The 16,124-nt window shown below is 42.0% G+C and overlaps 1 protein-coding gene across 4 annotated transcripts in view; it reads left to right on the forward strand.

Moving 5' to 3' along the window:
- Positions 1–16,124, forward strand: part of mef2cb (myocyte enhancer factor 2cb) — a 277,190-nt gene that overhangs the window by 234,157 nt on the left and 26,909 nt on the right. For all 4 annotated transcript variants that reach the window (XM_041185709.1, XM_041185712.1, XM_041185711.1 and 1 more), the window contains one exon: positions 1,757–1,807. In XM_041185709.1, coding sequence (XP_041041643.1) covers positions 1,757–1,807 — 51 coding nt within the window. The remainder of the gene's footprint in view (positions 1–1,756; positions 1,808–16,124) is intronic.

Genomic DNA, 16,124 nt, shown 5'->3' on the forward strand with positions numbered 1-16,124 from the left:
TCTTTCATTGAGAGTAGTGAGTTCCTTACAGAAAAGTCTGCACGCTGTTCACATGTTTCCTCTGAACTTTCCCCCTGCCTGATGAATGTGTCATACTTTTCTGTCAGTGATCCACTCTCATAAGCCTGGTCTCTTGTAGGGAAGCTATGCCAACATTCAGACTATCAGGTTCCATGCCAATCACAGCTATCTCGTGTATTTTATTGACCAGCTGTAAGTCGTAAGTCAGTCCTCTGAACATGGTTCAGCTTGCTCACCAGAGTTGGCAACTTCTCTCTGCTTCTTTGTTTTATTTGTTTTCCTGGTGCAGTAGATTCCATCCACTTGTTGAGAGAAGCTCTAAGCTCCAAGCACCCATTTGAGCAGATAGACCATGATGGGTCCGTACCTTACTAGTTGAGGGCTGTCCAACTTGAGGTGGCTGGTGGCTGAGCAGTGGGACACGATGGTCCCTCCCACCGTTAGAGACAGCCCATAGTGCACCCATCTTCTATGCCAATTGAACTGGGCTTATCATTCGTAACTGCTGTCTCCTGTGTTATGTCAATGCTCTGCAGTAAAACTGGAGTGTCCTCTCTGGGGTGCAAGCCTGGGAAAAATTTATGGAGACCCTGGGCTGCCCAAATGTTAGGATCTCTCCCTCGACCTACCTGGCTGAATCCAAAGGAACAAAATACTGCTCTTGGCACTGGCTTGGTTGCAGGAGTTTCTGGAAAGATGGCATGTTTAGACATCAGTCCACCTTAGGGTTCCACTCCAGGGGGAGAATCTTCTCCCTGTTAGCGGGGTTAGACTGGAGCAGGAGCGCTGCCTCAGGGAGATTAGTTTGATATTTGAAAATTTTAATAAAGGGAAAAAAAATTAAAACATGTCCCCTCATGTGACAGTGTCACATGAGCTGGGACATGTCAATGCATTTTATTAAAAATTTTTATTAAACTTTAAAAACCTTCAAGAAACCTCATCCCACCTGTGGATGAGGTTTCATGATAAATGCGAAGGCCGCCTGGGCTCTTCGCCTGCTCGCCAACTTTAAGGTTGGTCAGGCAGCTCAGTTAATTAGCTTAATTGCAGTTTAAATGGCCTTAATAGGCCTTTGACAGTTCGGCGGGCACGCAGCCGACTCCGGTGTGCACCCGCCAAACTGAAGATCTGAATGACGCTCGGTGACATTGAGACACACGCCCGACGTCACTGCGCATCATTTTACACATTACCCGAAGATTCTGGCCCAGATTTTTGTTTGGGTTGACCCTGTTAGCTTTCAACCTCTCCAGAGAGACCTACAAGGCAATGGAGCTATTCACCTGTAGCTGGGAGTTTGCTTCATGAGTGTCAGCGCATGCCCACAGGCCGTTGGGGCTGCACATTGCGTGTCTGGGGGCCAAACCTCCTCCTCCTGAGGCTGTTAGGGACTCAGTTTCCATGTATTGCCAAGGAAGCCCAGCTGAAAACTTGCCGATGGAGAGGCTGTAAGGAAGAAAATTACACATTTGGCTCTCTTTTTTGCATTACTGTTAGCTGTTAGCGAGTAGTGTAGGCTGAAAATTGAAGCAAACTAACACACAAAAGCTGAAAGCATGCTTATTCCCTTTACCCACACACTAGACACATCACATCAAACCATTGGACACACGCACCATGTAAACTCTGACTTTGTGTTGTGTTTTTCTACTCTTAATGTTAAGCCTAGGTTTGCTGTGGAATATTTTTTCCTGTTATTGTTCCTAATTAAAATTTATGCTTTCAATTTTAGGTGGCCTCTTGGGTGGGGACCTCACAACAACTGGTGCAGGCACCAGTGCAGGTATGACAACTATTTAATTGTCTCACACTTAATTCATCTGAAGTTGTGACATTTTTATTTTTAGCAATTATATATTAAATGAAATGTATGAAGTTAGAACTTAACTTAACCTATGCTTCAAAATACTGAGCGATCTGCAGCACAGTAGTACAGCACATCAAAACTTAAATGCACAGTGCCACAGAGTAGTGGGCTGAAGGTTTGAACTGAACTCTGCTAAATTAATAATCTCAATCATATTTCTATTAGAAACCATTGAATGAAGGACTGTCCTAGAGCTTTCAATTGTCACTCATTTCTAATGAGAGTCATTTATTTTGATTGAAAAATATGGCCTCTTTTGATGTGTCTCACTCTGAAAAATGACTGTGTATGTTTAAGTGAGATTGTAATCTTTGTTTCAGTTTTTATCATGAATCTCACTCTCAGCATTTCCAAGATGTTGGTGAGTCTGGGCATCTCTCCAAATGGTAGGAGGGTGGGAACATTGGCAAGACAGCTGACCCTGGGCTATTTTCACATGCCTCCTCACAACTGGTTCAGAGTAGCATTGGTAAACATCAGAGACAAGTTGCTTATTAGTCTTCTTGGCTACATTTGATATGTGTGCTGGGATGACCAGGAAGGAGAAAAAGCCTGATGAAAAAAGTACAGAATAAATAGCTTTAGTACAATTTTTAAAAATATAAAATTAATGAACAGTGGAGCTGTAGGATTTATATCTTTTTGCACAAAAAACTATTGAAAGTTCACATTGTCCAGCTGTATTTGTGCCTGCCCATAAACTGAGGGTGGTATTTTCTTGCCTTTACTACAAAAGTTCACATGTATTGTCTAGAGCTCTGCATCATGGATTATAAAAAGAGCCATAGAAATGAATTATGAACACCAGCCAATGAAAACAATAGGTTTACAAGTGTGTGTTTTGCTAACAAATATTGGCTTAACAAATATGTTACATTTTTAGTTCATATTACATTTCTTTTGGTTAGAAATAATAAAGGCCATGTCAACCTTTCACACTAAACAATGCTTTTTTAGATTGAGGAGAATTATGATGCTACAAAAAGCAGATAAACTTGTTTTTGCACAAGCACAAAGCAGCAGCTAAAACCATAAATTGTTTAATGTATTAGGCATAAACCTAAAGTAAGACATAATAAAAAGTTACCTAGAAACTAGTGAAATCCCTGAAAGCATAATCAAAGTTGATCTTTCATGTATTGTTTCTCATAAATTGTTGCTGTGTATTTTAATTGGAAAATAATAACTTTTTATTGAAAAATAATCTGGTCTTTATGTAGAATGCAATATGAGGCTTAATATTTCAAAACTGCACTTATTGCCTTAAGTGTCAAAGGATACACGAAAGGGGTATGGGATAGAAGGATCCTTAGGGGGCTTCACTGTCTGCTATGATGTCACGATCAGAGAATGTAAGGATTTCAATCAGTCTTGTGTCCATGGGTTTCCAGTAGGAAACATGAAAAGTCTTCTTTGTTCTTCATTTGTTTTTCAAACAGAAGATACACTGTAGTTGTTATTACTTTGCTTTAGAATGCGTACCAAGTCACATGAAACAAATTTTTGAGCAACATATTTTGTCTCCGTTAAATACAGTTCAGAGAATTTGCTTGTTCTGATTAATGGAAAATCTAGAATCCATTTTGAGTTCTATTTAAATTAGTATTTTATTGCTAATACCTACTGTATGTTGGCAGTCTGCATTGATGGAACCATTTCCTTTGGCAGAACACTTTAGTTTTAACTACAGCCTTGGAAAGTATGCTCTTTTCACTTACTGGCATGTTATGTGCTAACTCTAATCTTGGTGCATTGATTTTAGAAAGGAAAACCTTATTCACAGCTCTTGTCAGCTTTCTATTTATAGAACCAGATAGCATATTATTTGCCCTATTAAAGTAAACTCCACAAAAAATTAGCAGAATTTAAATAAATTGATAAGTCATTAAAGTTAAAACTGCATTAGAAAACATTATAAAGGTAGAATTTTTCATGTTCATTGTTATTTTAACAGAAGATGTAATCAAATTTAAGCGAAACAGTGGTAAATAATTGAAATAATAGAGTTTTATACGGTTCAGCAGATTCCATGCTTTGTAAATTGTTTCTATTATACTGAATGAACAACTATTTCTCTTACCTCAAAATCTCAAAATTTACATGTGTGAAAAACAATTTGCCAGCGAAGCTCACTATTATACTTCAGTAGTTGAATTTTATACTGCCAAGTTTATGAGGTTAGGCTCGAACCTTGGAAGATTTTCATCTTTTGATTCGTTGGACAGTACCCGATGACCTGTGCAGCTTGCCAAATAATTGGTACGTAACTCCTGTTTGCACAGTGCTTTTTAAAGGGTTATACGATACCAATAATAAGATATTCACAACATCAGATCTTTCAACTAAGAAGTTCTTTACTTGGTAGAAAACAAAAAGTACAGGAACTTAGGACTTAGGAGCAAAAGTAGGCCATTTGGCCCTTCAAGCCTGCTTCACCATGCAATTAGATCATGGCTGATCTGGTTGTGGTAACAACTTCACTTTCCTGTCTGCCCTCCATAACCCTTGACCCCCCTTCGCTATCAAAAATCTGTCTCACTCTGTCTTGTATAAATTCAATGACCGAGCCTCCACTGCTCTCTGGGACAGAGAATTGCGCATATTACTGACCCTCTGAGAGGAAAATAATCACATCTCCATCTTAAAAGGGAGACCTTTTATTTTTTAAATTGTGTCTCCTAGTTCTAGTCTCCCTCATAAGAGGATACATCCTCCAGGTATTCACCCTATCAAATCCCCACAGGATCTTGTATGTTTCAATAAGATCACCTCTCATTCTTCTAAACTCCAATGGGTATAACCCAAAACAAAAACAGAATTACCTGGAAAAACTCAGCAGGTCTGGCAGCATCGGCGGAGAAGAAAAGAGTTGAAGTTTCGAGTCCTCATGACCCTTCGACAGAACTTGAGTTCGAGTCCAAGAAACAGTTGAAATATAAGCTGGTTTAAGGTGTGCGGGGGGGCGGAGAGAGAGAGAGAGAGAGAGAAGTGGAGGGGGTTGGTGTGGTTGTAGGGACAAACAAGCAGTGATAGGAGCAGATCATCAAAAGATGTCACCAACAATAGAACAAAAGAACACATAGGTATTAAAGTTGGTGATATTATCTAAACGAATGTGCTAATTAAGAATGGATGGTAGGGCACTCAAGGTATTCCAAACTATTCAAATTTCTTCAGAAGATAATCGCTTCATCCCAGGAGTGAGTCAAGTGAACCATCTCCGAATTTCTTCCAATGCAATTATATCATTTTTTAAATCAGGAAACCAAAACTGTATACAGTACTCCAGGTTTTCTCTCACCAATGCCCTGTATAGCTGCTTTTGCAATCCATTCCCCTTGCAAGAGATGTATCCTTCAATCACATTTGCAGGTCACATGCTTTATGTCACTGTTGCGAATAGATGAGGTGATTAGAGAGAATATTTGAATGGTGGGTGATATTAATGATGGAGAATGGAACATTCTTTCTGTTTGCATATCATTGACTGATTTTAACTCCCCTCTCCACCTGGCAGAAATGGGGCAGTATCGAGATCAACTTATCAGCACGTTCTTGCTCTGCCACAGTTTCGACTTGAGTCTTCCACTAGGTGGTCCGGGTGCCAATCTGAATCAGATGGGACTATTATAAACCCATGAAAATAAGCGTTCATAAAAATGATGTGGCCCACTACTAATCTGGGCATCTCCATTCTACAATCTGCCATTTACAGATCTGTTTTACCACTCACTAAATTAGCCTCAGGCCACCCAATATTGCACTGGCCTGGACTGGCCAGATTCTCATTTTGGATGAGCAGCTCTCAGTTAAAAAATAGTGTGTTTATAATATGTTCAAAAGGCCTGGCCCATAAAATGGACCAGGATCCCTGCTGAAGAGATTAGTTAGTTGGCTTGCATGGTTTGCCATCTTACCACCTGACATTTAAATTTATCCCTCATTTTGCACCATCAAGCACTTACAGGTCAGCGATATCATTTAACCAACTTCCAACTACTCTGCCAACATGACGGTATCTCTCCAATCTCTGAAATACAACTGCGACCAAAATTGTCCATTTCCAACAACAGCTGTCCCAGAGCCTCTCTGAATGTGCTGAACATTTTTTTTCCTGAATTTTGACCAAGTTTGTGATGTGAACATGCACCACTGCATTAAGATTCCAAATTAATTTCATGTAGGACTGTTACAGCCTGCAGAAAAGCTACCATCAGTTTAGGCTCGATTCAAACCTGTATCTAGACATTAAAGAATAGTTTGTTAATCCATTTCATCAAGCTATTGGAATCTATAATTAAGGACAGTGACTGAACAGAGCTGATTAGAGAGAATCGGCATGGATTTATAAAGGATAGGTCATCTCTATTGAGTGGAACTGAATTTTTTGTGGGAATAACTAAAGCAGGAGACAGGGGACTATTTATGGATGTGGTTTGTATAAACTTCCAGAGCCATTTGATAAGGCTCAACACGACAGACTGTTAGCTAACATCAGAGCTCATGGAGATAAAAGCAAATTATTGAACTGGTTAGGACAGACTTGTCCAATGCACGGCCCACAGGCCAGATCCAACCCGCCATGCCCGGTGATCCTGGCCCACAGACTGTAGTGTTCAAAATGCCAGTAAGTGGAATGGAATGGAAGATTCTGCAAAGAGCTGCTCCTGCTCCTCCAATAACAGGCCGTTTCTCCCCCATGTTTGCTGCTGATGGACGCAATAGTAACAGCAAACGTGGGAGAGAAACAGTCTCTGTTTGGAGGAGCAGCGAGTAGTATTTTACATTCAGCCTGAGGCCTGAATGCTGGTGGTGTTCAGTCTGGGAAGAAAGAGAGATTTTCAGGGAGAGCGGAAAGAGGGAGCGAGAGAGACTGGCTGTCGGGCAAGATTGTGTGAGGGGTGTGGGAGAGACTGGCTGCTGGGTCCGGGGGGGGGTCAGTGGTGGGGAGAGATGGGCTGCCGGGTCGGTGGGGGAGAGAGACTGGCTGCCTGGCGGTGGGAAGAGGGGTGTTGAGGGAGAGACTGACTGCTAGGTTTCTTTTCTTCATACCTCAACTTTTTTTAAGATTTCTTGTTTAATGTTGTGCCAAACCTTGTCTTTCTGATATTTGCTCATCAGCCCCTTGAATGAGAATGTGGTCCCTAGCATGAAAAGTCTGGGTTAGGAGACTAGTTTGCGTTGTCTTGCAAGGAGCTGTGCTTTGGCCTCAACCATTGACTATATTTATTAATGACTTAGGTAACAAAATAAAGAGCCATGTACCCAAGTTTGCTGATGACACAAAGATTAATGGCATTGTAAGTAGTGTAGATGGGAGCATACCATTAAAAAATGATATTGATAGATTAAATAAATTGGCAGAACTGCAGCAGAAAAATTTCAGTGCAGTTAAGTGTGAGGTCACCCAAACTTAACCAAAAATAGGATAAATCCAAGACTTTTTAAAATAATGAAAATCTAAGAACAATGGAGTTCTAAAGAGATTCAGATGTTCATGTACAAAGATCACTATTTTTTAATGGAAATGAAGGGGTTGATAGCAAGAAACAGTTTCTGCTCGTGGGGGAGTCTGGTCCAAGAGGGCATAAGCTTAAAATCAAAACTAGAAGAGATGTTGGGAAACTCTTCTTCACAGAAAGGGCGGTAGACGTGTGGAACTCTCCCAGCTCAGTTAATAATATAAAATCTGAGGTCTATTTTTGCTTGTAAAAGGTATTGCAAGGCAGCTGAATGGTGTTAGGATACAGAACAGACATAATCGCACTGAATGATGAAAAAGGCTGGAGGGGCTAAACGGCCTACTTCCGTACCTATGGTTGGAATTTTCCAGCCCCTCACGCCAGCAGGATCTTCCAGTCCCGTTGATGTGAATGGAGATTTCAGTGGCTCGCTGGCCCTGCCGCAGTGAGGCTGGAAGATTCCGCCCATGTTTCTAACCCTATACCTGGTTCATTTTCCTATTTCTGGTGGTTTATGCTTAGAAAACGTTGCTGAACATATTATTACCAAGCACATTGATTCTGGCACAAGCAAAACTTTTATTTGTCATAGTTCCTATAGTAAGGATTATAGCTTTGTTGGGTCTTTAACTTGCAAGCCCTTAATCACTGAAGTTGCAGTAACTCACATTAAGTGGTGATGGACCATGAGTTATTGTAACCTCAGGGCATAGACATTGCAGTGCACAGGACTCTGATAGTTTATAAAAGCCATCTCATTTTGGTTTTCTTAATACGTTGTCCAGGCTCTAAGTTGTATTTTTGGACAAAAATAACACAAAACTCAATCCATATAAATTGCTATGTACGCAAGAATATTGTTTATGTGGCAGGGAGGATCCCATTTTTATGAGAGTTTTGTTTCAGTGCATTTCTAATTTAACTGTCTTTATTTTGAAATTGATCTGAATAATTGCATTTTATATGGAAGGTTAGATAACCAAGCGGGAGCCCCAATCCTGCAGTTCATTCAAGATGATGTCATATATTGTGACAGCAAAGCTCGAGCACTTTTAACATATTTAATTTGCTCTCTTGGTTTTAGTTTAATTTACTTCCATTGGGTTTGGTTTGTATTATAATAATATTTAAAGAGAAAAAATAATTTGGTAAGTTTAAATGGTCTTACTAATTTTCTGTTGGGTGATGAGAATGGTGGTGAGGTTGGGGAGTTTGGATGAAAGGGCCAGAATACTGATTTGGCCTAAAGGTTTACAGCATCATGTAAACAACTCTTTAAAATAGCAGATTGCCAATTAATGATGCATGGAATTCCTCAGTAATTGATTGCAGGCTATTTCTCAATAAAGCTGCAATAATGAGATCACAGTTAATTTTGATGAGGGCAATAATGGGGCGGGGTGGGGTGGGGTGGGGCGGGGGTGTTGTGGGGGGGGGGGGTGTGCTACAGTTATTAGGAGGAATTGGGCAGGAGGGAGTAGGGGGTAAAAAATGACCAAAATTTTCTGCTCCTGATCCTTGCTAGAAGTGTGCATTGTATGTACTGGATAAATACAGGATTGAGCCCCAGTGGTGAGTACACTGCTCATGCTCACTGTTCAGTCTGAAACGAGCTAGCCTTGTTGATGTGAAGAAGATAGCTACTATCACTGCCTTTGAGGAAAGATTGTGAGGTGAAGAATCTGTGGAGAAAAAGGAAAAGAAATCTTGTATTGATGTCAGTTAACCTTAAGGATAGGAAAGGATCAATGTTATATATTGCTGCCTTAGTAAATTTACTGAAAATTGAATAGAAGTATATTTAATTGAAGTAGTATGATGTTGAGAAACTTTTATTTTAGGTTTCATTCTCTTGATTAATTATGTAATCTGAATTCTGCAATTAGGTGATATCTCACAAATCTGAAATTTATTTAGTTTCTCTCTCTCTCTCTCTCTTTCCCCTCCCGCTACATGCATCAGCATTGATAAAGCATTGTTTTATGTTGATAAAATACATTTTCTACAAAGGAAGGAGAAATTATGCAATAATTTTCATTACTTTAGCAGATTAGGTGATCAAATGACTCTTCATTGTTTTTCCTTAATTGCAACATCAGCAGTACAACTTTTATAGACAGACAATTAATAAACTACCAATGACATCAACATTCTGAGGCTTACTATTTACCAGAATTGAACTGGACCTGCCATATAAATACTGTGGCTACAGGAGCAGCTCAGAGGCTGGGAATTCTGAGGTGTATAACTCACCTCCTGACACCCCAAGGCCTGTCCACCATCTACAAGACACAAGTCAGGAGTGTGATGGAATACCCTCCACTTGCCTGAATGAGCGCGGCAGCAGCAACAACTCAAGAAACTTCACACCATCCAGGACAAAGCAGCCCTCTTTATCAGCATCCAGTCAATCAAACTTAACACTCAATTCCTCCGCCACCGACCCACAGTGACAGCATTGCATACTATATACAAGATACACTGCAACAACTCACCAAGGCTCCTTCGACAACACCTCCCAAATCCACGACCTCTATCAGTTAGAAGGAAAATGACAGTAGACTCATGGGAACACCACTATCTGCAAGTTCCTCTCCAAACCACACACCACCTGACTTGGAACTATATTGCCCTTCCTTCACTGTTACTGGATTAAAATCCTGGACTCCCTTCCTAACCACACTATGGGAAGAATTTTCCTCCTGTCGGGGTGAAGTGCAGAAGTGGGTGCGTGCAGGCACGCCTCCAATTTTACATGGGCGGGCCAATTAAGGACCACCCATCGTGACATCCGCCAGGAAGCGCTATGCACTCCCTGTGAGGGCTGGGGGGTGTGGGGGGGGGATTCCCTTGAAGCTAAGTGCTGCCTCAGGGAGATCGGCACCAAATTCAAAAATGGTTAATGCACAAAATTAAAAATCTCCCTGTTATGACCCCTCATGTGACACTGTCACATGAGTTGGGACATGTCCATCACTTCATTCGAACTTTTATTAAATTTTTAAAAACCCACATGAAACCTCATCCCGCCCATGAATGAGGTTTCATGCTTTTTCTGAAGCCCACCAGGGCCCTAAGGTTGGACAGGCAGGTCCTTTAACTAGCTCAATTACTTTTTAAATGGCCTCAGTAGGCCATTGACAGGTTGGTGGGAGCACAGCTGATTCGTCTGCGCCCCCGCCGACCTGAAAATTGAAATGACGCAGGGTGACATCGGGAGTTCTACCCGACATCATCCCATGTCATTTCACGCATCAGCGAGCGGGGCGCCCCTCGCTCGCTGACCTCAATATCCTGGCCTATGAATGCATCTACATCACATGGACTGCAGTGGTTCAAGGTGGCAGCTTACTACTGCCTTCTCAAGGGCAATTAAAGATTGACAACAAATGCTGGCCTTGCCAACAACATCCATGTTCAATGAAAGATCTAAAAAATGACATCAAGTTATGTGACATTAAACCTCTCAGGTATATATCAGCAAGGGGCTTTCCTCATTATTTCCAGATGGTTGAAACAAGCCTGTTGTAAGAATATATCAGGTCCATGCAAAGAATTTCAATCTGCAAGTCCAGATTGGTTCAAGTCTGGTCAAGTACACTGCCCACAGGAAAATTAGCCCAAATTTATTTTCACTGGAGAAGGGAAGATTGATTCTCTCTACAGATGCTCCCTGACTTGTTGAGTATTTTCTGTTTATATTTCATAAAGAACTTGATCCACTTATTCAAATTGATTTTGTTTATGTAAGCAATTTGGGAGTATGAACAGTAGAACATATATAAATGTGGTACTGACCTATATAGACCAGGAAGGCTTACAGTCCATCCATGAGCTGGGATGGCAGACCTCAGTTCTTAACCTGACCCACTGTCCACATTTTAGCTCTAGGCAGACTTTCACCTTTTTCTTCATAGTTGCTTGGTAGTATAGAACTTGAGTATTGCTGAAGAAAGAGATATGCTGTTGAAGATTTTTGTCTTACACTCATCAGGACAGATACAAGAGTGCCAAATCTCAAAAGGGAGCAACAATTTATACTGCATAAGAAAAGGGTTGGCAAGTCTATTTTGATTGGTCAAGGCATTGCCATGGAGAATGCACCAGGAAACTATGTCCCCTCCCCAGGCTTTTGTTTAATTCAAAAAAGACACAATGCCTGGACATCTTCCTTTTGCCTGCAGAGGACCGGTCCCAGCTTATGAACATATGCAAGCATAGGTGAGCCACATTGTGAGCCTGAATAATAATCTTAAATTGGTTATTAATGTAATTCTTGGCACACTCAGAATTGTTCAGCAAGTGCTGTCCAATCATGGAATCACATCTAACTTTAAATATTATGTTCTGAGTTTTGCAAACACAAGTTAGCTGTGTATGGTCAGTACTCTGTCAATACTTTGCGAGTGTGTCCTACAGATGCGGGACATATCAACAAGTCAGGGAGCATCTGTAGAGAGAACCAATCTTCCCTTCTCCAATGAAAATAAATTTGGGCAGGACATATGTCATGTTGGAGTTGTATAGAACCTTGATGAGGCTACAGCTGGAGTACTGTGTACAGTTCTGGTCGTCACATTTTAGAAAGGATGTGATTGCACTGGAGGGGCTGCAGGGGATGTTGCCTGGGATGAAACATTTAAGTTATGAAGAGAGGTTGGATAGACTTGGGTTGTTTTCGTTGGAGCAGAGAAGACTTAGGGGCATACAAGATCGAGGTGTACAAGATTAAGGGGCATGGATAGGATGGATAGGGAGCAGCTGTTCCCTTTAGTTGAAGGGTCAGTCATGAGGGGACACAAGTTCAAGGTGAGGGGCAGGAGGTTTAGGGGGAATGTGAGGAAAAACTTTTCTACCCAGAGGGTGGTGATGGTCTGGAATGCACTGCCTGGGAGGGTGGTGGAGGCAGGTTGCCTCACACCCTTTAAAAAGTAACTGGATGAGCACTTGGCATGTCATAACATTCAAGGCTATAGGCCAAGTTCTGGTAAATGGAATTAGGTAGGTCAAGTGTTTCTCACGTGTCGATTCAGGCTCGATGGGCTGAAGGGCCTCTTCTGCACTGTATGACTCTGTGATTCTGTGATTGCATACATGTGACAACTGTAGTATCCAGGCATGTTCCTCAACTGCAAGGATTTCCCACTCCATCGATATGCAGCTGGTGTGCAACCACAAAAAGATGGTTGTGTGCAGACTTCCCAGACAGCTGCCATGATGCACATGTCCAACAGCTGACCACCTTGCCAAGTGTCTCTGAACCCAGAAACAGCATTGCCAGTTGTTTCGACCGGTCCCTGAGCGGGTCCACCAATTTGTTAACTTCCCGAATGAGGCCCCAATTTTGTTATGCTCCCAGTGAGGAGCAATGAGCTGGCTCCCCTTCTTTATTCAATCCCCTCAGTTGTTCGCAACAAGGTTAATTTAAAATGGATCCCTTCCCTTATCCTTTTCCCGGTCCAAATGTACTTATTTTTTTGAAGGAGCCAATTTAACCAGGCTTTCTTGAGTCAATGCAAGAGTAAGTTTATTAGTTACTAAAAACCTGAGAAAATAATAAAAACACAACACACATACACATAGATTAGAAATGAGAAGTTAAGGAGCCCAAATAAAAGTTAAAAAATGAATCTATCTTTGAGGGGTAGATGGTGAAATGTTGTGGCCGTAAAGGGGTGATTCTGGTACAGAGCTGACTTTGGCAGTTTCACAGTGGGTTTGGAGACACTTGATTCTGCAGGTTGGCTGAAGAAGCTGTCCTATTTTCTTTTTGATTGTGGCTTTCACTGAGCTTTGCCTCCAGCAACAGAGAGAGAGAGACCTTGCTTGTAATTGCAGGGATAACTTGTTGGTGGTCTTATTGCTGTCATTCAGAGCACACTAGCACACCCTGCACTGCTCTATAGCTAGCTTTTAACCCATTTTTCCCTGTGTATTCCTGTAAGGGAAAAAAAGCCTTGCACCCAGAGTCTATCTTCTTTGATCTCCGACCATTTTACACATTCTGAGCTATCAATCAACAGGAGATGGATTTTAGATGATTGCTGAGACGTGGTAATCAGTCTTTGTCTCCACAACCATAGGAGATTAAAGTTCAGTGTTTTGCATCTTTCCTATCTCCCTTTCAAGTGCCTCTGCTTGAAGAAGGCCATGACACCTTTTCAGGTGCGTCATTCCATGTTCTCTCAGGCAGGCTTGTCAGTATAATCCATATAGGAATGTTCCAGAAAGTGGTCACTTTACATTATCAGTCATCTTTTGCTTTGCTTGTATTTCTTTTAAAAACACAGGTCTTCCTTAAAAAGTTCAATATGTCCGTAAGTAATTTGTGGCTGTAGTCTGGTTTATCTGACATTTCCCCCGCACCACAAATGAAGTGAGATTCGTTCTCATTTCATTACAAAAAGGGAAAAAAAAATACACTAACTTTCATTCATTTTCTTAGCCTTGGTCAATATTACCTCTTCAGGTCTCTAAGTTCTGGGCAGGGTGTCTGCAATCACATTTGATTTCCCAGCAACGTGGGTGACATTTTAGTTGGTGCAGTTGGAGAAACAAACTCCAAAGTAATAACTTTACGTTGTGTGTTTCAAACTTTTCCACAAAGGTTACATTCATTTACAGATTAGCTTGGTATCAAGGTTTCGAAATTGCTGTGTTTCTAGTGGTAGTCTTTATGGTCAGTAACTTTGTGTCAGCTCCTTGCTATAATGCTGGATTAAGTATCTTCAGTGGAGTTTGGGTGTTTTACCTGACTGTTAGCTCCCAAATTGCTAACAATAGCCAAACTGCTCCGGAGCAGACGAGGCTTCACTCTGGCATTAGCCTCATGCCGTCTATCACAAAGGCTGTTATTATGCAAATTTGCTTGGCTGCTGTACTGAGCTATTCTTGTCAGGTTTAACTCTTTGCCTACCCCTGTAAACCAAGAATTTACTGACCCAATCCCAGGCCCTGTTCCAGGTCTAATTGCCTGGAGGTTAGTTGGTCATGCTGTGACTTCTACCCCCTGTAGGGATTCTAGTTCCGATACTTCACTTTTAGTGAGTTTTTCACCAACACCGCTCTGGTTGAGGTCCAAGGCTTGTTTTGATTCATCTGGTTGATCAGGGCTTAGCCCTGCATGGGCTTTCCTGCTGTTCTATTTGTAATCTCCACAAATATTACCTGTTTTGGGGTAGGTTACCTTCCCTTTCTCCTGTGGAAACCTGATTCCTATGGTAGGAGTAGCCTGTAACTTGAGTTTAAACCCTGGTACAAGGCCTGAGCTCATTTCTGGTACCTCCCCTTTTGTGGACTCTGCCTGGACACTGCAGAGTTTGTGTTGGAGTCTGGGGTCAAAACTTTCTCATTTGAGTTACCAGTGGGTAGCTCCGCACAGATTTCACTGTGGTTTTGCCTACTTTAGGGTTGATTCTCCTCTCTCCTTTTGTTTTAGGAGGGGGCCACCCCCTAAACTGTCCCACATGCTCTGGGACACTACTGCCCTTGGGTTGAGGTTCAACTACTGCAGCATTGCCCTGCAGCTCATCAAATAGGTGCGGCATCCCCCTCAACATCTGCATGTCTACTTAGGATCCTCCCTGTTCTCCCTCTAAAGTTGGAAAAGTGATGTGGGCTAGCCAAACCCCCTGCTCATCCAGCATGGATATGGGCTCCTTTCTTTTTAAGTTTGCTGGCCAGCTCTGGTGACTTTATGTACCTCTATTTATCACATGGGAGAAGGATTTTGCTAGCCCCTCTTTGGCTGCATCTCATCCAACCTTTGCCACTCCCATCCCAGCCTTTTTGCTTCCCCCTGGTCCCTCAACTGAGCGCTGCCCACCCGTTTTGGATGCCTGGGAATTAACTGCAACACTCGCTCTATCTTTTGCGCAGTGGCAAGCATGGACTTACTCATGGGGTAATGACTTCCCCGATAGGGGTCGGCCAGTCCCTATTCGGTCCCATGTTCTCTGGGAACCCTGGATCGCATGGGCCTGTCTAGCCTCTACTGCTCTGCCTTGTGGCTCTTTGACTGTGTGAAGCAGCTTACTCACTAGCTGCCTTTCTGTTATGGAACTCCCCTCATCCCTGATTAAAACTGCCATGAATCTGTTTGCCAAACAGATCATTGGCCTATTCCTATTCTCCTTTTTAACCTTTATGGTACCCTCATGGACCTCTTTTATTACTGCTGGCCTAGCTTTGGCCCTTTTAACTTGTTCAGGTGCTACCTTATTTCTTTGTGCACCTGCAGACCTGTCTTTGGCCCTTTTAACCTCCAATAGTTCTACAGCTGGGCGTGGCACCTTTCCCACTGTCTCCTGACTTGTCTTGAAACTCCCTGGTCCCTGTTTAATTCTGCAAAAATGTACCGACTAACTCCATTTCCAGATCATCCTCTCTGCCTGTTTGAAATTCCACCGGTGTCTTCTGGATCTTCAGTACCTCTACAGGCCTAACTTTGGTCCTTTTAAATTCTAGAAGCTATTTCTTAAATACTCCAACCCTCACTGGTTCTGTTGCCTCCTTTAAGGCCCTTGTACACTCTCCAGCTCTCTGCCTCTGTTGCCCCCTTTAAGGTCTCTGAAACCATTCTGGGTTCCCTATATTCCTACAGACCCCCCGCTAGTTTCCTTCAGTCCTTTCAGCTTCTTTTGATTAGAGTCAATTTGTTAACTTCCCAAATGGGACCCTAATTTTGTTATGCTCCCGAGTAAAGAGGAGTGAGCTGGCTCCCCTTCTTTATTCAATCCCCTCAGTTGGTCACAAAAAGGTTAATTTAAAAG

The sequence above is a fragment of the Carcharodon carcharias genome, chromosome 4 (genome assembly GCF_017639515.1).
Source record: "Carcharodon carcharias isolate sCarCar2 chromosome 4, sCarCar2.pri, whole genome shotgun sequence".
NCBI lineage: Eukaryota > Metazoa > Chordata > Chondrichthyes > Lamniformes > Lamnidae > Carcharodon > Carcharodon carcharias.